Source organism: Polypterus senegalus, chromosome 11 (assembly GCF_016835505.1).
Source record: "Polypterus senegalus isolate Bchr_013 chromosome 11, ASM1683550v1, whole genome shotgun sequence".
Taxonomy (NCBI): domain Eukaryota; kingdom Metazoa; phylum Chordata; class Cladistia; order Polypteriformes; family Polypteridae; genus Polypterus; species Polypterus senegalus.
The window spans coordinates 67704817-67729039 of NC_053164.1; the positions used below are offsets into that span (position 1 = coordinate 67704817).

General features: G+C 37.8%; 1 protein-coding gene across 1 annotated transcript in view; it reads right to left on the reverse strand.

Annotated features, from left to right (window-relative positions):
• LOC120538572 (zinc transporter Slc39a7-like) overlaps positions 1–24223 on the reverse strand; it is a 65771-nt gene that overhangs the window by 12375 nt on the left and 29173 nt on the right. Inside the window, exons 3-7 of the mRNA XM_039767967.1 lie at positions 14391–14756; positions 12474–12642; positions 12135–12212; positions 9631–9759; positions 5014–5148 (exon numbers count right to left, since the gene is read on the reverse strand). Of these exons, the coding sequence (XP_039623901.1) occupies positions 5014–5148; positions 9631–9759; positions 12135–12212; positions 12474–12642; positions 14391–14756 (877 nt within the window). The remainder of the gene's footprint in view (positions 1–5013; positions 5149–9630; positions 9760–12134; positions 12213–12473; positions 12643–14390; positions 14757–24223) is intronic.

Below are 24223 nucleotides of genomic sequence, written 5' to 3' on the forward strand. Positions count from 1 at the left end.
CAAAACACATGTAGACTGGTTGGGCAAACTCCCATGCATCCTCTATGACCCTGCTAAGGATGTAGAGCTGGTCCACTGTTCCATGATTAGGAAGAAAAGCACACTGTTCCTCCTGAATCCGAGGTTCGACTATCTGATGGACCCTCCTCCCCAGGACTCCCGAATAGACTTTTCCAGGGAGGCTGACGAGTGTGATCCCTCTGTAGTTGGAACACACTCTCTGGTCCCCCTTCTTAAAGAGGGGGACCACCACCCCGGTCTGCCAATCCAGAGGCACTGTCCCTGATGTTCATGCGATGTTGCGGAGGTGTGTCAACCAAGACAGTCCTACAACATCCAGAGCCTTGAGGAACTCCGGGCGTATCTCATCCACCCCCAGGGCGCTTCCACCAAGGACTTTTTTGACCACCTCAGTGACCTCAGTCACCAGGCTCTGCTTCCTCATTGGAAGGCATGTTAGTGGGATTGAGGAGGTCTTCAAAGTACTACCCACCGACCCACAACGTCCCGAGTCGAGGTCAGCAGCGCACCATCCCCACTATATACAGTGTTGACACTGCATTGCTTCCCCCTCCTGAGACGCCGGATGGTGGACCAGCATCTCCTCGAAGCCGTCCGAAAGTCGTTCTCCATGACCTCCCCAAACTCCTCCCATGCCCTAGTTTCTGCCTCGGCAACCACCGAAGCAGCATTCCGCTTGGCCTGCTGGTACCTATCAGCTGCCTCCAGAGTCCCACAGGACAAAAAGGTCCTGTAGGACTCCTTCTTCAGCTTGACAGCATCCCTCACCGCTGGTGTCCACCAACGGGTTCAGGGATTGCCGCGACGACAGGTACCGACCAACTTACGGCCACAGCTCTGGTCAGCCGCCTCAACAATAGAGGCACAGAACATGGCCCATTCAGACTCAGTGTCCCCCACCTCCCTCAGGATATGATCGAAGTTCTGACCGGAGGTGGGAGTTTAAGCTACTTCTGACAGGGGACTCTGCCAGATGTTCCCAGCAGACCCTCATAACACATTTGGGCCTACCAGGCCTGACCGGCATCCTCCCCCACCATCAGGTGGTGATCAGTTGACAGTTCCGCCCCTCTCTTCATCGGAGTGTCCAAGACATATGGCCGGAGGTCCGACAACACGAGCACAAATCGATCATCAAACTGAGGCCTAGGGTGTCCTGGTGCCAAGTGCACATATGAACACCCCTATGCTTGAACATGGTGTTCATTATGGACAATCCATGACGAGCACAGAAGACCAATAACAAAACACCACTCGGGTTCAGATTGGGGGGGCCATTCCTCCCAATCACGCCCTTCCAGGTCTCACTGTCACTGCCCAAGTTAGCACTGAAGTCTCCCAGTAGAACAAGGGAGTCCCCAGAATGTATGCCCTCAAGCACCTCCTCCAGGGACTCCAAAAAGGGTGGGTACGCTAAAACTGCTGTTCGGCGCATACGTGCAAACAACAGTTAGGACCCATCCCCCCACCTGAAGGCAGAGGGAGGCTACCCTTTCGTCCACTGGGGTAAACCCCAATGAACAGGTTCCAAGTCAGGGGGCAATAAGTATGCCAACACCCGCTTGGCGCCTCTCAACGGGGGCAACTCCAGAGTGGTACAGAGTCCAGCCCCTCTCAAGGAGATTGGTTCCAGAGTCCAAGCTGTGTGTCAAGGTGAGCCCGACTATACCTAGCCAGAACCTCTCAACCTATTGCACTAGCTCAGGCTAATTCCTCTACAGAGAGGTGACATTCCAAGTCCCAAAAGCCAGCTTCTGTAGCCGAGGATCGGACTGCCAAGGTCCCCGCCTTCGGCCACCACCCAACTCACACTTCACCCGACCTCCTTGGCCCCTCGCATAGGTGGTGAGCCCATGGGAAGGGGGACCCATATTGCCTCTTCGGGCTGTGCCCAGGCTCCAGAGGTGGGCCTCGGTGACCCACGTCCGGGCGAGGGAAAACGTCATCCAAAGTTTTCATTCATCATGGAAGGTTTGCTGAACTGCTCTTTGTCTCATCCCTCACCTAGGACCAGTTCTCCTTGGGTGACCATACCAGGGGCATAAAGCCCCAGACAACAGAGCACTTAGTATCATTGGGACACGCAAACCCATCCACGACGGAATCAGCTTTATCATTAAATCGGTCAGTCTATTGTTTTTTTGCCAAATGTAGGATGGCTATTCCATGTGACAGATCAAAAACTGAAGATTTCACTCAAAGGTGCCCAAATACTGAATTTTGAAAAGAGGATGAGCTGGATCTAGCCTGTATAGAAAAGGAAGGGGAAGGCCAAGATGGACAACTGCAGAAGAGTATAAGGACATTAGAACATGCAGTTTGAGAATTCACCTTACTGGTCATCAGTTGCCTTCTTAGAATTCATGGCAAATACTAGTGTCATCTGAAGCAGTGAAAATACAATTCTGTGAGGCTTCCTTTTGAGGCAGTTTCAAAGAAAATGCTATATGTGAAACTGGCAAATACAAACAAAAAGTTAAAATGGGCCAAAGAACAAAAATTACTGGAAAAGTGAATTATGTTCAGCATCGTGGAGTTGCCTAATCCAGCATGTCATCTAATTCAGTAATCCAACTCCATCATGGTGGCGTGCCTGTGTTACTAACAGATGGAACGGTAGGGCAGAGAGGAAAAAAGTGGAAGGAGTACGATTCCATGCTCATTTGGTGGAAAGTGTCGGAAAGCTATTGACAGAGAGAAAAAGAATTTGCAGGACTACAATACTGACACAGCAGGAGCAAAACAGTGCGGTGTGCAAGAGTAGCTTGTGTGACAGAGCACGATGGAGTGGTGTACTTTAGGGCCATGAAACTGAAACAGGAGACAGACTCTTTGTCTGGTCATGAAGCAACTAAAAAGCAAAACGTGTCCCTCCCGGCCTTACTTTAGGGAGTTTGGACATCAAGCGATAGTAATGGGATTGGTGGGTTGGTACCTCTCAGTGCTCCGTAAGGCATCTCACCATGTCTCACCAGTGATTTCAAGCCCCATCACGTGTACCTGTGCTGCTCTTCTCTATCTGGTTGTTACATATTTAAAATATATTAAATCCACTGCTATTCTGTTACTACAGTCAGAGTTCAGTTTTGCCAGTTTGGATAGGGGGTGATAGATTAGCATTCTAATTTGTAAAAAAATTGTTTTGGTACCATACTGGGGTGCAAAAGCTGGTAATCAATACAGAGTCAAAATTTTATTATCAATCCAACATTACTCCAGACCCATGTAGAATTACCGGTACTTGTTTGTGACAGATTGTGATTGGGTACATGTTAACTTTGTTTTCTTTCACTGGTTCAACCGCTTGTTTACAAATAAAAGTGATGGGCATCATTCTCAAATATGTCAAATTTGACTTCAGCCTATTGGCTTTCAAAACAAGCCAAATGAATGTACTGTGCAAATATGACATTTTCTCTCTAACTGGAAATCTGGGATGTAAGTAGATCAGGGGGTTCCCGCATTACTAAGCAGATACGCTGAATTTTTACATTCAGCTGTAATGGAAAAAAAGTAATAATTTTTTTTAGTTACAAACACATCTACACACCTTCTCCACTTTATAAATGTACCCCCAGCATGTGTTTAGTGCTGTGAAAAATCTGGTCAGACACAGTTTAAGCCATCAGTTGACGTTTCTTTAGGTTAAAGAAGTCATACAATATTTAGAGGTTGGGGAAGCAGTTAAGCTCCGTTTACATGTTATGGGAAATTTCAGAGTTCTTTTGTAAATATTTGAAAGGTAACAGCACACAACCTGGAAAAAGCCTGAACTTCCATTTGGATTTTTTAAAGAAAGCTCAAACATTTAAGAATCATCAAAAGGCTGTTTTTCCATGTAAATTGTCCTAATATATGTATATGCTTGTTATAGCATTTAAACTGGAAGAATGAAACAAATGGAAGGAAATATCTAGACTCAACAGATATCCACAAACTAAATTACAGCATTGTCAGCGTATTTACAATATTATAACAACACACAGCATGCAGTTAGCAATAGCTCATGTTATGTTTTTCAATACTGCATTGTGTTGTGATGGTACCCTAATTTGGTGTTAAAAAAGTCAATGGATTTTTGTATAAAGTCAAATTCTCCTAAACCACTGACACTTTCTGTTGGGACCCTTTTCCATATTTTTTTTGTGATTACTCATAAAGAAGAAAATTTTAACAGAGTTAATCAAGTTACCAGATTACCCTTATGTCACCAATAATTTGAATAAGTAGTTAGGCTGCCTTCGGGTATCTCCCACAGGAGGTGTTACCAGGCAGAGCCCAACTGGAGAAGACCTGGGACAGAACTAGCATAAAGTAAAATATGTTTCTATCCGTTTCTATTCTCTGTCTCTTGGCTGCTTTAGAAATCCTTGAGAGCTACTGAGAGGTAGCTGGAAATGAAGCTCCCTAGTCTATTTTGCCTCTACAATTTTCTCCAGTAAAAACAGATGTAACCCAAGCTTTTACGGTCAGTTATAAACATATATACTTGTCATTCAAATATCATTACTATTATAGAGATGTCTTATAATATTTAGGAAATTACCGAAAAATGCTCATTTATGCTTTTGTACATTAAAAAATGCAATGTTGCTTATTTACAGGAACTTACAGGTTTTTACTTTTCATGTATTTTTTAAAAATATTTTTCCTTTCATATTATTCACCATAACCAATGCACTGAGTACTACCGAGTAATAGTTTTACCAACATTACTCTCATACAAATCATGTTCAGTGTTCACAAGTCCAAAATACCTCCATACATGTTTTGTGTCTGATCACGTCATTTTTCTCAGCTTTTTATTCTTAGCATTTACAGTAAGAATTTTGCAACTAATTTCCACATTGCACATCCACACATCCTAAGTGTATATTATGGTGGCAGTGCAACTCCTTACAATATTTATACAATTTTGAGTTACAGGGACATTCTGATGGTTATTTATCAGTACAACTGAATGTATTGTCAACAAAAATATTACTCTCTCACCATTAGTTTTTTCATCTTTTTTCTGGCATGGTGTGCTCTCTTTCTTCTTTATATTTTTATCAGTTTTGGATTGAATACCACTCTCTTTTTTTTCTTCTTCTTCTTCTGAGCTGTCTTTTGCTTTGTTACCTTTACCTAAGCACAACAAAAACATATAATGTGAAACATGTTTAAAAATAATAAAGTGCTGTTAAGAGCTAAATACTATTTTCTTAATGCAGTGACCTATATTAATTACAGTGCATCCGGAAAGTATTCACAGCGCATCACTTTTTCCACATTTTGTTATGTTATAGCCTTATTCTAAAATGGATTAAATTCATTTTTTCCTCAGAATTCTACACACAACACCCCATAATGACAAAGTGAAAAAAGTATACTTTTTACAAATTTATTAAAAATGAAATTGAGAAAGCACTTGTACATAAGTATTCACAGCCTTTTCCATGAAGCTCAAAATTGAGCTCAGGTGCATCCTGTTTCCCATGATCATCCTTGAGATGTTTCTGCAGCTTAATTGGAGTCCATCTGTGGTAAGTTCACTTGATTGGACATGATTTGGAAAGGCACACACCTGTCTATATAAGGTCCCACAGTTGACATTTCATGTCAGAGCACAACCAAGCATGAAGTCAAAGGAATTGTCTGTAGACCTCCGAGACAGGATTGTCTCGAGGCACAAATCTGGGGAAGGTTACAGAAAAATTTCTGCTGCTTTGAAGGTCATAATGAGCACAGTGGCCTCCATCATTCGTAAGTGGAAGAAGTTCGAAACCACCACGACTGTTCTTAGAGCTAGCCGGCCATCTAAACTGAGCGATCGGGGGAGAAGGGCCTTAGTCAGGGAGGTGACCAAGAACCCGATGGTCCTCTGTGGAGAAAGGAGAACCTTCCAGAAGGACAACCATCTCTGCACCGATCAGGCCTGTATGGAAGAGTGGCCAGACGGAAGCCACTCCTTAGTAAAAGGCACATGGCAGCCCGCCTGGAGTTTGCCAAAAGACACCTGAAGGACTCTCAGTCCATGAGAAACAAAATTCTCTGGTCTGATGAGACAAAGATTTAATTCTTTGGTGTGAATGCCAGGCATCACGTTTGGAGGAAACCAGGCACCGCTCGTCACTAGGCCAATACCATCCCTACAGTGAAGCATGGTGGTGGTGGCAGCATCATGCTGTAGGGATGTTATTCAGCGGCAGGTACTGGGAGACTAGTCAGGATAAAGGGAAAGATGACTGCAGCAATGTACAGAGACATCCTGGATGAAAACCTGCTCCAGAGCACTCTTGACCTCAGACTGGGGCGACGGTTCATCTTTCAGCAGGACAACGACCCTAAGCACACAGCCAAGATATCAAAGGAGTGGCTTCAGGACAACTCTGGGAATGCGCTGTGAATACTTTCCGGATGCACTGTAGATATAAACATTCTTGAAAAATATGCAAAGCTCACTAACTAAATGCAAAGTTCACTCATTCATCAAGAAAAACACTATTTTCATTTCAGGTAAAAAGATTAAATTTGTCAGGGTGGTTGGTATCAGAAACACTCAGAATATGATTGACATTTGATGACATTATAGAAAAAAGGAAAATAGCCTAATCATTTTTTTTCTCAATATTTGCCAGTAATACACTTGTAGCTAGTGGATTACTCTTCGGCACTATGTCCTTTCTTTTTTGCTAAAATACATGTAATATTGCAGAGAACTAAGGAGTCCCCTTGAAGGTCAGACCGTAATGTGCTGCTACAATCCAATTCACAGTGTACCCCATGTAAACCACTTGCCAGGAGCAATGGCATACCCTGGTCAGTTTAAAATTCTAACACAGCTCACTAAAGGGGCTCCCTGCAGACAGAATATAGAGTCGGGATGGACATTGTACATAGTTCACATTATCATCTCTTTTCACCTGTTCTAATCTGTAAAGTGCGTAAAACATTGAGTTCATTACATGAGACACGTTAATGTGCAGCCTGTAAATATCAATTCTGTATGTAATAAGCTAAAAGAAACCACAATTCAGTGTATATTGCTTTTCATCCAAACCTTTGTAATGCTATTGCACTGAAATTTGTCTGAAGCTACCATTTTTACATTTTACAGTTATTTACTGACTGATGGGATCTGAACCCAATCTGTACTGCTTTGAAAGGTCTGTATTTAAAGCAAATATAAAATACTTAGAGGTGAGTTTAGTAAAGTTTAGACACTGCTAAAGGTACTTTTGTTTGTTTAAGCTCAAAGGGGTATGAGCTTACTTGAATTGTATTTCATGTAAGGTGGTTCATTTGGTGGTTGGGGGAGATCAACAAGCTTTTCCAGTGCATGCTCCCAACCCCTCTCAAAAAAAAAAACCTCTTAATGATGTGACTTATATTTGGGGAATTTGGTCAGTAGTTGTGGTTACTCAGGTTACAGACTTGGCTCATGGAGCCAGGTCTGTGAATGTATGAGTGTGTGTGTGTAAACGTATAAAATTATATTAAAACCCAACTATTGGATTGTGCAGCACCTTTGCTTTCCTTCATATTATATTCTCTAGCACACCTATACCCACTTATATAAAGCAAATTTAAAGTAACCTATTACTTAACACATACATATTTGGCATGAGGAAATCATGCATATGTGGATAGAATGTGCAAACTCTGCCTTGGCAGTGTTTAGTTCAGGTTTGAACACAATTTCCAGAAAGTATTTGTCAGCAGTGGAAACCATTGTAATATGGCATCACCAGAAATTGGGGGAAATTTTCACCACAAACAGCAAAAGCAGTTCAGTGATGAACATTTACTCTTTAAATACAAACAACTGCATCCTGTGTCTCTAATACAAAATAACTAATGGTAACATGCCCAGAACTAACTAAGGAAATTTCATGAGCTCTCCACAGGCCCCAGAATTATTTATAAATAATTCTTCTATAAAGTAGAAATAACTTAATAAATTGTTTTTATTAGAAATTAATCATCAGTGGACTATGCATATTAAATTATTTCAGTTCATTTATTAAACAGTTGTGTAACAGAAAACCCACAATGACCACAGAATAGAACCCCCCAGAGGTTGCTTTAATATTTGGCAAAACCAATACAAATGGCTTGGACTGCTAGGTTGCAGCCTAGCAAAAGCACTAACAATTACATAAACAAATAAATATTAAAAGGTAGAAACATAAAATAATTGGTTCAGCTTTTGTGCACAATCAGCACGGTTATGGTTCAGATTTTGCTTAACTGAGTGATACACATGAGTCTACTCTACAGCTGTTACCTAGAGGAGGAGTCATTAATTACATTGAAAATGTGTACAGATTAGGGTTTTAAATAGCAAAAGATAGACTGAAAATAACTTCTAAATACGTATCTGATGGGGTTATTTATTTAGATGTTTCAAATTGCACATTAATTCTTAACATTTATATAGTGCGTTTCTCACTTTCCTAGAGAATGTATCATTTATTAATTATAAAATAAATCTAACTATCTCCACTTTCAGACCAAATGGATGGAAATGTTAGCATGATTATTTTGCACTGATTATTGCCTAGTTGTATTGGCTCCAGTATAGTATAAGCTAATGTAGGTTAATAGCTCTGTGTCATCTGCTCTTCAGCTGCTTAGACATTGGTAGCACCTGCACTATACTGTTTCAGGTCAGACATCCCACTCCATGGCAAACATATTCGTGAACTAAGACAGGGCTGACAAACTGACTTTCTGTTTTGCATACCTCAACAGCTTATCATGTCTGATGGGTAGACTTGCATTAGCAGATATCACTGTGTATAGCATCTTGTTCTGGATGATCCACTATACTGCAATTAAATGCCAAGGACAGCTCCTACATGCGATCTCATTCAGCACACATGATTGTTCATTGACAACAATTAGCAAAAAGTGAATGAGTTTATGTTCCAAAATGGGGCAATCAAGTATTACAAGTTAGAAGTCGTGGCTCTCTTGGTTTGTGTGTGAATGAAGACCACAATCAAGAAACAACACTGGAAATGATCAAGTGCTATTAATTAACTTGGATTAATTTGGTGCCATTTCATTAAGTGTGAAGCGCAGATAAATCGAGTGAATTAAATTAATGACGATTAATCAGCAGTTCTAATGGTTACCAGTTCACAAACAGCTCCATGAATGCACTCAGGAATGCTTTATAGCACTTCAAGCTGGTACCAGAAGGTGACTTTGTTCCACAGATCAAAGTTAATCCCCTGATTCGATAAATCTGAGCTAGACAATTACCCGATTCTTGATTATATCATCACCATCTATCATATAACTGGTTATAAACCAATCTGAATATTTTTCAAATGAATCCTTTATTCCTAAAGAAATTAGCACTTCTGGAAATTTTCTGTTTATTCTTACAGATATTTATAAACACTATATTAAAAGTTTTCTTGATACATGCAAATGAACACATCCAATGTTAAAAGCTGGTATAATCTTAAAATTCAGTCTTTTCCTTATTTCAGTCATACAATGCTTAGCTCATACAGCACTTTTCATTATGGTGTGACACAAATGGATCTTTAACAGGTTATAACTTGCTATCCTTACTCCCATTAATATACACTGTTTTTTGACCAAAATACTTACCATGTGAATGTCCATGACCATGTGAATGACCACCCTTTATATGACGAACAAACTTCTCTACTACCAGAAAAACCATGATTCCAGCAAGTACCCATAGCCCCACTGACATGAGGTGGCTGTGATCTCCACCTGAGATTGGGAAAGGAAATAGCTTAAATATAACAAAAAATAACACTTAAAACTCATAATACTGACACATTTTAAGACATTCTTAAATTATCTACTGAATGTCATTTTTTTACAGATAGAAATACAGTAGTTCTTTCACAAAATTAGAATAATTCACAAATTTAAGTAAACTGAATACCAGATGAACTACTTTCACTGTGGGGAAAAAATACAGCTAAAGAAGAATGAGGACAGAATATGATAATAAAATTAGGGAGTTTTTTTTTTTTAACTGCGACATGTTCAAAAAAAAAAAAAAGGTGGGATTTACATTTCTGTGTTCTCTGACAAGTCAGAGAAACTGAACTGCTAGTTTATTCACTGTAAAACTGTAGGATTATAAAGTACATTTATATTTGTTAAAAGCTGCCCAGTGTTTGATAAAGACTTAATTGTATGACAAAACTATTTTATAATCTCTATTAATTACAAATACTTGAATTTTACTTTTACTTTAGCAACAGTGTTTATTTAAATGAGCAAGACGAATAAGAGTTGGAATTTACACTTCATTAATCATGAAAATAAATTAACAATATCACTATATTGAATTAAGATTAAATAAAATGTTGGAGGTATTTCTGCATCTTAAAGCTCTATTCACATTCAGGAGAACTTAATTCTAAGTGAATCTTAATTATTTGTGAATTGTATGGCAAATTAATTTCTATCAAAAACTGATTAATTCTGTAACAAAAACAATGCCATCATTCTCTGCCATTTTAACTGCTACATGGATGTGTTGTCCAGTATGTAGTAAGCTTTTTTTGGTAACAGTTACTAAAAATCAAATATTGAAAGTTTAAAAAATGTTGTTAAACACAAAAGCTGATCAATCCAAATCAAGTCTACATAAAATTCTGAAGACCCATAACTTTTTAAATTACTTCATTTGGAACATTTTCAAACCCAACTGGATAAAGTGACTTTTAAAATTATTTAACTTCATTTCCTTGAACAGTAATTGTTACTGAGGCTATTTTTCCATAGGAAAATTCACTATCAGTGTAATAGTTTCAGATAATAAACAGCACAATTGAAATTCCATTATCCAACCCGCTATATCCTAACTACAGGGTCACGGGGGTCTGCTGGAGCCAATCCCAGTTGAAATTAATTGTACCATTTAATGCTTATATAACGACATTGCCAAATGCTAAAGGGTGCAATAGGAGATACATTTAAGTGTATGTGAAATCTAGTATCGCACACTTGTTGCATGCATCTTTAACAATGTGCTGTCTGTATAGAATGTATTGTATTTTCTCAAGTGCTTCTAAGGCAACATGTTCAAGCTTGAAATGCATCTGAAATAACTGAGCCAGTTGCCTTTATATGCTTTGATGGTTCACTTAACAGAAAGACAAATCTCCAGGCTCTATGAAAATCTAATTTAAAATTTGTCTTCAGATTATGCTAATTAAATACAATATAAATAAAAGTAAAGATATATGAGCCTGAACTCTTATTGAATATACAGAAAATCCTACAAAAAAGACCTCTTGAACATTCAAAAGGTTATCAGAGCTCAGATTTTTAGTAAAAATAAAGTAGTTATTTATTTGTAAAGGTAAATTAATTATTTTCAATAAATAAGTTGTGATATCTTCTTTAGCAGCATTTACTTTGCTTGGTCACCACCTATAACCAATTATAAGCCTCTGACAAGAAGCTTTTTCCTGGCAACTCTTATATAAATGTAATTTCTGCTCAAGGTTCTTATCTGTTGATCTATACACCTCTACTCTAGAGGGAGCTTTGGGCATCTTAATTTCTGGACGTTATTTAAGAATTACCTCTTAATTTTTTTACTATTATCCTTGTAACCTCACCTGAGATTTTTGGAGGACATCCACTTCCTGGCAGGGTTTGCAGTTGTTTAAATGACCTCCAAAGAGCAGTTTTTGGAAATAGCTTTATAACATTGTGCTGGCTCATGAGCATTCACAATTTTTGTCTTGAGTCCTGATGAGTTTCTTTAGATGCTAGAATACTATGAAGAACAACTCATCTGCTTCCTTGCAATAATTTTATCTTATCTAATTCATCATTTCAAATGACCCCTTCATTGGTCAGCTCAGTTAAATGGTTAACCCTCTGTGACTGACCCATCTGACCCAGCTTTAACTTGGAGAAAATCAAAGAGCTAAGAGACCACTTGCATGAGCAACTAACAGTTTGTGTAATGTGTGAAGCTTTTCTGCTCGTACATTTTTTTTTCTTCAAAATAATGAACCTGTTAAATACTTTAATTCAAATTGGAAAAACCAGTTCAGTTTAAACTACTTAAGATTATACAATTGGTTCACAAACTTTCATGCACGTTTTACTCATACCTGAATGCGAGTGCCCATGTCCGTGAGATGCCTGATGCGAGTGCCCATGTCCTTCTTTGTCGTGATGACTATGTGGCTCTTAATACACAGTCAAGTACAGGAGGAAAGAAGAAGAAAATTGTCCATCAATTTATACTTAATAGGACTAGAACATCTTAGAGGAGGTTCAGGATATGCACTGCATCTGCATTTTTCATTTTAAATATTGATCATAGTGCTTACTTCACCACTGCATTATAAGTTAACATTTTGTGCACGAGCAGAGTAAATTGCTGATTTAAACGGAAGAAACTGATCACAAAATATGCCCTCCTAAGAACAGATACTGAAAATACTCACCCAGTGCATGGGGGATCAAATGCAAAAATGCATCCCCAAGTAGGCCGCCCGAGGCAAAACTCAGCAACACTTTCAGCAAGCTCTGGTGCTTAGAAGTATTAGACTCAACTGGGATGAGAAATAGGATGAGGAATGGTGCAGCACTTATTAAGAGGGTAGCACCAATGGCCTGTGGAAATAAATATCTATTAAATAATGCAATACTGTTATGTCTGGTGCACTATTCTTTCATGTTATGACTTAACTCCTCAGTGCTATTTGATAACTTCAAATTCAGAAAAAAAATATTTTAATATACAAAAAATGAAGTTTTACATCGATTATTGCATGTCTTGAGATTATGTAGCAGATATCTATTTTTTTCTTACCGATAAACAAATGGTGCTTCAAAAATATTAGCAGTGTCTCACAAATTTTTGTGTCAAATGCTTTGTCTACACTAAAGTCACTTGTTTCAATTTACTTTAGGCATTTACAAGGTTACAGAAAATGTGAGCTTAATAAGAAATTTGCAATCATTTTTTAAATAAAACCAAGTATGTCAGCATACTACACACCAAGACCAGCTCTTTATGGTTAATGAACATGAAGATTTTATCAGTATTTGACAACAGAATAATGTTAAAAATGTTTTACTTTTGTATGAAACTTTAATATCGGCGACATTTGTACATAAGGATATGACTTTAACTTTAACTACAGACAAATAAAAAAGGTACACAATACTAAATTGCAATATTTGATATTGAAAATATTTAATTTTGTAATATTATTGTATCATGACCCAAGTATTATTTTGCTGGACCCCTGGAAATTCCCACCTTAAGCTGTTAGCACTGCAGTCACCTAGATTCAAAGTCTTCAGATTGAATTCTATACATGGTCACTGTCTACATGGAGTTTTCATATTTCTCCAAGTGCTCTGGTTTTCCTTCCTTACTGTAAAAACGTACATGCTAAGATAACTGGGGGGTAACTCCTGTTTGACAGCAAAGGGTCAGAGAATGCCAAAAGTCTCTTTAAAGTCTTTCACAATATAAAACAATTTATATATTCCGTTTTTGACTTATGTTTAATTGCACGATTTACATATTTTTTTTAAATTTGATGGAGAAACTTTTTTTTTACCTTTGACAGTTTTATGAAATGTTTGAAAGCATCACACGTTATGAAAATCTTGTGCAGATATTTTTGCATGTTATACATTATTAAAATAACAGATACAGCATAAGACAATCTTGGCATTTTCTTCTCTTATTTACCACATACATCTCTAAACTAAATTCCTACCACTTCCCACTCAGCTCTGGAAAAGCTGCAAGCCTATACTGTATCTTGATTTTGCAGCAACACAAGTGATCTATGCTCTGGTTCAGAGGACAAAAACGGCATTTTCCAGGGTTGGCAGAAATGCAGATAACAACAAGAGACAAAAGATGTAGGAAGCCTAGAATTAAGTTAGTGAGTAGTTCGTACAACCATATTAATAAATTCTGAAAATTGTAAACTAAACTGCTCTGGAGTTCAGGTGCAGTGGTAGTGCTAGCAAACACTTGGATTCAAATCCTGGAATTGTGCAGCTTTCTGATTTCCGTCATGTTAAGAGTGTGTGTGTGTTCAAATTGTTAACAAACTTAAAATGTTACATGAACAAACTTGCACAGTTAAACTTTTTGCAAGCTCTCTTTGCACAAATAATATGCAATAGCTATGGTTAAAAGAAACAAGTCCATTGTTCCTATACAAACAATAATGGATGCACTTCTTTAAACAATACAAGAGTAGGAGAGTAATTAGTTGCACAGTATATTAATTATTTCCTTTTGGTAAATTAAAATACATTAATACAACTGATGTGCATTTCCCATATACAGTACAAAATAAATTTCAAAAATATATTATTTTAAAAATAAATACCTGAGTCCAGAGTTCTACAGGGTCAGTCTTCTCTCTTCCTTTAGGAGCATCAGCTTGTACTTTTTGTGCATTGCTGACATGTGAGTGGCCATGTTCTACAGCCTCATCTTGCAAATGCATATTAGCACTAGCATGCCATTTGCTGGCACCTTCATGGAGGGAATGACCATGTCCACCATGTGAGTGAGAGTGGCCGTGGTCGCCATGCGAGTGAGAGTGGCCGTGGTCGCCATGCGAGTGAGAGTGGCCGTGGTCGCCGTGAGAATGTGAGTGGCCGTGGTCACCGTGAGAGTGAGTGGCCGTGGTCACCGTGAGAATGAGAGTGGCCGTGGTCACCGTGAGAATGAGAGTGGCCGTGAGCAAACACTAGATGTATCAACATCACACAAACAAGAACTGTAGCGATGCCCCAGCTGGAAAAATTCCAGTTTCGATGTTTATATAAATTCATGATAGTTTTTCTTCCTAAAAGAAAAAGATGACAAAGTAAAATTTAATAATACAAAATTGAAGGCACTGTTTTTTTTTATTTTCAATATTTAGCTTTAAATATACTGTATATGCTAAAATATTCTAATGTAATAAAATATACCCAGCAGCTTCATTTTCACTTTTTAATAATGTTTTAGCATATTCTGGCAGTAATCCTCTCCAGAAAACCTACTATGGATTAATGCACAAGGTATAAAAATATATATTTATATACATGGTTAGATGTGTTATTTTAAATGTCATCTTCCATTACAAATAAATCATATCTGTAAATTAACATCCTAAAAAAAAATGTAATTTTTTAGTTAGTTTGAGGTAGATATTTGTATTGGATAATTATTACTTCAAAAGTCAACAAAATATGCCATTTAGCTATGCACATCTAAACGTTTGTATGGAAATGTAGGGGTTTTGTTTATGTATATCACATATTAGTCACACATGCACCAGAAGATCACCTTCCTGCATTACAACTGATAAGCAATACATCTCTAGGATGAGAGGGGGTGTTGTCACTAACAGTATAATCTCTTTCTGTCCACAGTAACAAGAAGACACCCAGTAAGGGCAAGTGACTTTGCCCCTTCTGGTCGGAGGTCTACAAATTTGAGGGTCTCCCTGAAGGTGGAGTATCCTTTGGACAAAAGTTCAGCCCTGAATGGCGCTTTACTCCAGACCTGACACACTGTTTGAGAAGGCACTGCAGCTCTTTGTTTGTGCCATTAAATGATATTTCTGTTGCACTCAATTCCTTTATTAAACAGGGAGACCCAGCTGATAGCCTAAGATTTATTTTGGATCCCATGTCATACCCTGTATGACCACAATATATTCAATATAAATTTAGCTTAAAAATAGTTTTGCTGTATGAGGTTGAGTACAGGTAAAGGTAAGAAGATATTAACATACGCTCAAGTTCTGTCATTTCTGGAAAAAAAATACAGTGAGATCCCCATGTGGAGTGGATTAACATATGAAAATAGTACCACAGGAGAGGGAACCTGTAAATATCATGGATATACAAGTTAAATAATTTTGCATTCCAGCATACTAAAATTATTTACAATGGATATCTAACCCTTTAGACAAAGCAAGAAACTTTATAAGGGAAGGAGGCTTTTAAATCTGAGTCGGGTTGGTAGATGCCACCATTCCCCAGTTTATCTGAGTATGAGGAGATAAAGATGTCCTGTTTTCTCAAAGTAAAGAATTCTATAGACATACAATCAATAGCAAATGTCCTTCTTCAGGGGAAGTTTAATTAAATGAATAATAAAGCAATCATTTAACATGTGGAAATGTTATATTTTTCAAATAGTGTAACCAAGTTAACGGGTGACTTTTTAATAATTTACTGAGCACTTTTCAATAATTAGTTTTAATATGACATGATGTTTCATAAAAGACTGAGACTTTTGAGATTTCTGGGTTGGAATGTATAGTGTGGGGTTAAAAAGATCTCAAATTTGCCAGATTTCCTCCAGCAGAGGTCTCCATCATTATTTTTGTTCCCTTGTGCACACTGAGAAACCAGCAGTCAGTCTAGAATGGCAGTGAGACTTCACCTTGTTTTAATAGCTGCTAAACTTGGCAGTTATTCAAAGAGCAGATAAACTCTTTACTTACAGATTTTGTTACTTTTTATAATTACTTCTGTTTACATATGACTGCAGAATTATTTTATATTTGATTTAGTTTGTGATATGTCGTAAGCATAAAAATCTGATGCATGGAATAGTACAAGTGTCTGTATTTTTAGTCCAGTTCAAAAAATAGGCAAAATTACACTTTGTGATGACTTTCAAATTATCAGCTTAATCTTGTATGCATCTAAAACACTGCCTAACCCAATGAATAACTGTATACAACAAAACAAAATCAGAGAATCAAGTTAGTTTTAAAAAGTAAAAAATGAACAACTGATGCAATTTTCCAATTAAGAATGTTCTGTGAAAGAGAATTAGAAAGAAGTGAAACCTTGTATTTCTGCAATATTGAATACAAAAAGCATCTGTTGTAATAAATAGGCCGGTATACCAAACAGGGACCAAGAAATAATCGAAGCCGTATATTGGAATGAGTAGAACTAGAAATTAAAACTCAAGATACTTTTCAATGAAAAGGATTAATGAAGGAGGATAAAGGAAGAAATATTTGGGGATCCATACTAAGCAATAAAGGATATGCATTATGCAGATGACAGAGTACTGATTAGAATGAATTAGACCTACAGAAACAAAAAAATGGTAATATAAATTAAGGGAATATGAAATGGAATTAAATGTAGACAAGACCTATGTAATGATAATCTCTAAAACTGTAGGGAAAAACATGCGAGATATGTCCAAAGGAATGTACTTGGGGCAGATAACAAGGATAATTGAAAATGGGACAGGTAAAAAAAAAAACCCAAGAATACAAATATGATTGGCCAAAAGCCATTTTTTTGAATCATAAACAATTAAAAAGGAGGTTTAAAACCTGATGAGAAACTAAAATTGCTAAAGTTGTATATTTTCTCAATTTTATGCAATGTGAAATATGGACTCTAAATAATTCTACGAGCAAGATGGATAAACAAAGTAACTAATTTAGAGCTGTTATACAAAATGAAAAGTAGATGCATGACAAAGAAAGATGACGTATGCTAGGCATATGATGAGGGGATCGCCTAGAAGTGTGGTCTTGCTTATCTTATTGGCAATGGTGGGCAATAAAACGACGAGGAGAACGAGACTAAATGAAATCAGTGAAAGACGAGGAGTAAAAAAAAAAAAAAAATCCCTATGGAGAAAATAAAGAAGCTAGCTGAAAACTAAATATGGAGAGGGGAACCATGCCAATCAAACCTCCCATTAAGGGAGATACCTGATGGTGACGACCCCAGTACTCTCAAGAATGGTTGTTTCGCGCAAACTGTCACCAAATAAGGAAAGAGTCTTCCACGTGAATAATACAGGCGAATGAAAGATTTCTAAATTTTACCATGTCTGAGATTTGAATGTGACGCATACAAAGCCTACGAGTAATTACAATTCTCGTCAACTCCCAACAAGTTTCAAAAGAACCAGAATACAAATTTTTGCTTTACCTCTGGATTTTTTTCGCATCACATAAATATCATGCAAGTTATTTTCTTAAACTAACCGATCGCTTCGTGTGTCCAGTTTATAACATCCTGGTGGAAACGCCAAAGCAAATACAAGTTCCTCTCTTTGTCAAACACGGGGGAAAAAGAACAAGCACAATCCAGCAAAGGAAGGGTTTCCTGTTGTGATCATATGAGCATGTGAGAGAGGCAACATTTAAAGCTGTGGGGGAAAAAACTGCGGCTGCATTTTACAGTATAATTTTATTACGTAAAACTCTAGTTTAGTGTTACGTTTTACAATATGCCGTAGAAATTCCAAAAAGTGCATACCTCTCCGAGACACTAACCAATATTCAAAATATCTGACACTTACCAGCCCCAAAAAATGAGAACATCATGTGTTAGTAATTTACATTGCTTCAATGGCCGGTCTATCATGCTTTTGGATTGCTGGGTATTTTAAAAATCTTAACCCTTCTCGGGTTATTTTTTACTGATGAATAATGACAATATTATTGCTCTATTACAAAACTAAGACATTTAACAGAACGAAGAGAAAAGCAAACACCGGTAAATTAAAAACATGCAATACAAAGCTGATAAAGCCAAATAATATTTAGCTTTCAGAACTGCTATTTATTCTTAAAGTCATTCATTCATTTAACTTTGCAGCATCAATAAGTACAAGCATCTTTAAAATCATCTAAAATAAAATAAAGTGCAGCTTCAACGAGAAGTAAACACCTCACCTACAGATGCAGACAATGGTTATGTATGTAGTTATTACCCTTTGGGGGGGGTTTGATTGATATCCTTATTGAATCGTTAAACGGCACTAACTGCAAAAGCCCACCACTAGAAACAAGACGTGGCACAATTACAAAGAAGCTCTTGCGAGATTTAGACAGGCCGGCAGAACTACTTTCCGCGAAAGAAGCAGATATCGCGAGAGCACGGGAACGTCGACAGAGGATAAAAAAATGCATATAATGAAAGATGGCGTTTTAGAAAAACTAGCAAATGTTAATGTAGCAATTGCACGATTTGTCCATTTGATGTCGCCAACTACCAGCTTCATTTTTCAAGAATTGTGTGAGCCAGTTTTCTGTGCGGTAGATTATTCTTGTCAAAATTAAATGCAATCCAAAATGTTAACTGAATTGCAATTCAATGTATATCTACCTGATGTAGTGAATTTTGGAATTGGTTTTATCCAGTGTTTGTAGTGCGGGGCACTGGGGTGCCAATCCCCAGCCCAATCCCCACCAATATTTTAAAAACTTTACTTAATTAGGTAATGTGAAATAATCATGAAATAAATTTGTTTATTTGCACAACATGCCTGGTGTTAGCACATGTCTTCCATTAAAATTGGTTCCAACTTGTATTTGTTTAATTTCTGTGTGGAAAAAGAAAATAAAATTCTGTGTGAATACCTATATTTCTGGAGTGAAGGACACCAGCCAAATGAGAGTCTATGTAAGTCTTTGATCTTTTGGTAAACAGGTAACATGAGGCTTCCGTTTAATTGCTTTTCCCCAGGACGCAGCTCACCATGCCCGTACATTCCCACATTCATTGGCAGCAAATTACTATTGTTTTAGGCTTTTTTAATCTAATGTACTTGGACAATCGTCAACATGGCATAGTGTTGGTTCACAGTTCACACCCACCTTTAACATTACGTAACTACTGATGAGCGAGCGTGACTTTAAGAAGATGGCAACTTCAAGAAGAACTTTAAGAATCAAATAAATCTGGTTATTTCTATAAAGAAATACCACTTCATGAATTGTTCATTTCAAGAAAAAATCAGGAGTGTTCTCCCCTAGATATTCTCGTACACTCAGATATGGGGATGGATATTTAAGGAGTAAACCGCAAGACAATGATTTTTTTATATTATGTACATTAAAGAACCATCAACAACAAATCAAATCAAATTAATAATATATTGAACAATTATTCAAAAAGTAAAGTTGAATAAATCGGAATCTGCAGCTCCATGAATAAGAGGTAAAGTATCACTTCAGGTTAACAGAAACAGCCCAAAAGTTGATAGAAAGCTACGTTTTTTTACCTAATACTTGTATGCAAAATTTTGTTGGCCTAAGTGAAAGCATACTCACATAATTCAAACAAAAATGGTATTTTCGGACTCAGGGAAGTCTAAAATGTCAAGATTCATCAAAATCTTGAAATATAATTTTTGGAAGATTCCAATACTTTCTCTATACCTCACATACGAGAAAGTCAGGGAGGTCTAAAATGATTCATCTAAACCCCATCATCGAATCTTTGGATGATTACCATACTTTCCCTATACTTTGTATATGAAAAAGTAAAAAAGAAGATAAAGGACTTTTGGCCAGACCGACTTGACTTAAGAATTCAGCAGAAAGCAAGTGATTGAGGACTAGCCTACACACTGACTTTTTCCAGCTCTTGTTAGGTCTTTGTGTGTGTATTATTTGCAAGGAGATCAGTTCCTGAGATTTTTAAGTTGAGTTTTTAATGCTGATTTTAGGGTTATTTTATGTAAGTGATCACTTCTCCAAACCATGCATTAAAAGGGTTGAGAACACTGTGGTGCCTAAACCTGTAATGTAACAACAGTTGCCTCAATAACAAAGGGCCTTCTTGTACTAGACATTCTACAGCTCCTGCAACTATAAGCATTCAAAATATCCATGATGAGAAATAACAAAAGCAATTCGATGTTGAGCTAAGTAATGTTATTTATTTCATAAAATAGAAACTAAATATAAATAAATACAAACAAGCAAAATTATTTGCATACAATCTGACAATAGAATTGGGTTAACTCAGGTTTTTTTTATTCTTATGAGCATTTCAAAACCACTTTTTGATGCTCTTCTTTCATGCTGCATTATGTAGCTGCCTTTAAAAAAAATTCATGTTGTATACAAAAAGAAATCTACACTGGCATCTGAAAATGTGAACAAACTTGTATGCCTTAGCAACTCGTGCTAGTTAATTTTTTTTTGCATCTTTGTAAAACATTACTTTTAGTTTTCTTCTTATAATAGCCAAGAAATATATATTTTTATTTTTAACAGCATGTATTACTGAGCAGAGTTTTATTAGAGGATCCCCCTCGTTCGGCTGCTGATGGTGAAATTCTATAAACCATCATATCTGGGTAATATTTTATTTCCAATCTAGTTTTATATATGCCCACTCACCAATACATTTCTGACTATGCTACTACAACTACTAATAATAATTCTTTACGTTTATATAGCGCTTTCCTCACTACTCAAAGTGCTCTATGTAGGCAACATTACAGTTTGTGCATGTGCTTTTTTTTTCTCCTGAACTAAGAAGAGCTGCTTCAGTTTGTCCCCTCAAAAAACTGCATCCGTGCCCAAATTTTTTTCACCAGCCGCCATTGGTTTTATTGCATCATAATTATAAACATATCAACCAAATGACTGATTGATTTCTACTGCAGTGCATAATTTTCATGTCAGTTTAAAATCCAATGCAAATGCATATTGACTATTAGTTCATATCTATAGATCGCATAACTAAAAGCAAAGCAAATGTTTTCTATTAAACTTAGTGGCTCCTCCGAGTGTATTGCACTTCAGTTCAAGATAATACTTACTGAATGTAATGACAAGACCAATCAGCATCAAAAAGTGAGGCAAGGGACGTCAACAGGTGGGGTACGAGGCGTTCCAATCAAAAGTGTGTTCACCCAATGCTAAGGATGGCTAAAGGGCACTTTATAAGGCAGGGGATGTGCCTTATTGGACAGGTGGAAGCTGATGATTTCATTCTCATTCTGTATCAAGAGATTGCACAAAAGGGCTGGCCTAATACAAGCAGCAACAAGAGAAAAAGTTCCAAATGCTACAGTAACATCCTTAGAACGAATTCGAAAGCTGATGTCATGAAGAGCTGCAGCATACTATTATACAGATCATCATGTGGACATGCAACAATATCCCCCTAAATATAGTTTGTAAATACGTGTAGATAGGAATAGCAGTACTGACTGTTGTTCATGTTCTTGACATATTGATCAAGACAATCAGAAGAACAGTGAAACAATCTATATATATAATTCACTAAGGCAAGACAACCATGGAAAGCACGCCGGAAGGGGCGTGGATTCACTAAGCCGCCGACAAGTGAGACACCTATGGCGCACGCCGGAAGGAGCCACACCCACCAACTCCAAGACCATTGGATACGATGACAACTCGCAGTGCCACGCCCACCAACACAGAAAAAATGGCGTAATTTATATTCGTCTGTCATAGAGGCCACATGCAGTGCAGGTTAGGTTAATGTTATGTGCTTGTCATGCACCTCCGAGCTACGTTGACTGTTCATAGAGACATGTTTCTCGCGGAGGTGAATTGCCATATGCAGCGTATGAAACGGTTTGCGAGGGGTATCTCTAAATGGGATTCTTAAAACAATCCTTTACAACTGAGGTTAAAGCACAATGAAGTAAGCAGTCTTTAAAAAACGACTTTTTGGTTACGACGCACGACCACGTGCACCATAGCAAACTGTTTTACACGCCACATACAGCTATTCACATCCACGACAAACATGCGTCTTCTTAGATGCTTCTGCAGGAACACGGAAGACGTTTTCCTGCCCACCGGCCGGCGTTTACCCTCGCTCTCTAGGCATTCACACTGCCTGCCCATTTGCCCGGACGCAAAAACTCACCGACCACCCAGTTAGTCCCTTTCGTCTGTGGTAAGATTCCACATGCACGTCTGGCGTTTGTTATGCCGCGGGTTCACTATTGTGTTGTATTTTGCTCTCTCCAGAGTTCCATCTTTTCATTCGCTTACTGTTGTATTCTCACACCAACCCCCTTTAGACAACCGTGTCTTTCCAGAAGTGTTTAGCATTCAACAAATAATTATCCATGAGATTAAGCGTGTGTCTACCCGGCGTGGGTAAGCCGTTGAACCCCATTCGGGCTGCAAACCATGGAATTCCCACTAAGTGCGATTCATACGCTCCCACTGGTTGCGTCCCAACCCTTTGTACACACCCCCCTCCCACCTCGCTACTACTGTGGTTGGGTGTCTTGGTGGATTATAGATAGAAAAGCAGCCAAAACCGCACAGAGCAATGAAAAGTCTACGTCAGTCACAGGTACATCTGGACTGTGTAAAGACGACGACTCAAGTGACGAGTTGGAGGTGGGCACATGAGCGGGCAGTGCATACTGAACGAGAAATCAGCAGACTCGCATGATGGAGGGAGCTGAATGGACGTCCTTCTCCTCTCCTCCCGTTCCACACTCCGCGCCGTGCACCCCCATCCCTCCGTCTGGCAGGTGAAGGCGAGATTGCGGTCCGCCAGTTTTCTGTCACGGACGATTGTGTGATGGTTCGTTCCGTGCATTGTTACAATGTTGCTTTTCTTGCGGATTTATTACATTACCGATTTTCCAATGTTAATTTTCTCCCTGTGCTTAAAAATCATTAAAAAAACGGCCTGATTTTGCAGCGTATGGTGTGCCGCGGGTTGGCTAGTATGAAATAAAGCAGCATTACACTTATTTAGACAACTTAACATAACAGTAAACATTTTTAGCAAGACATAAAAAATACTTTTCACCGTTTTGTTTAATCACCCCTAATTGACAAAATTTATCCTTGCCTCTAGAACATAACAGTGTTTAGAATTAGAATGCCTGTTGCCCCCTCCTTGGTAATTTAATTATATTCAGTTCTGGCTGATTTATGCATGGTCTTGAATTGAAATACAATATGCTCAGAGCAGCAGCTAAACGAAATGCAATCGGTTTACTTTGCTTATGTATCACATTTTAAACTGACATGAAAATTGCATACCATAGCAAAAAAGTAATGAATTATTTTTTTGATATGTTTTTATTTATGACACGATAAACCTGTGCCCAAATTAAATGACTATGTGCATTGGTATTGCATTGTGATGTGGTTAACATGTTGGATTGCATTTCATTTGGGATCAAATAGTCTTCCATACATTTCTTGGCGAGAAGATGAGCAAATGTAAAAATTGAATCCGGTGAAATGGAATGAATACTGAGGGAAATCAAGTGACTCTTCTGTGCTGATTGAGATGGATTATATACAGCGCCCTTAAATGATATTAATAGAAATTATAAAAAAGCCAAATCTGTATTATAACAAGCACCAAGATAATAATGATAAAATTTATCATTCTTTACAGTTATATAGCACTTTAATCACTACTCAAAGCA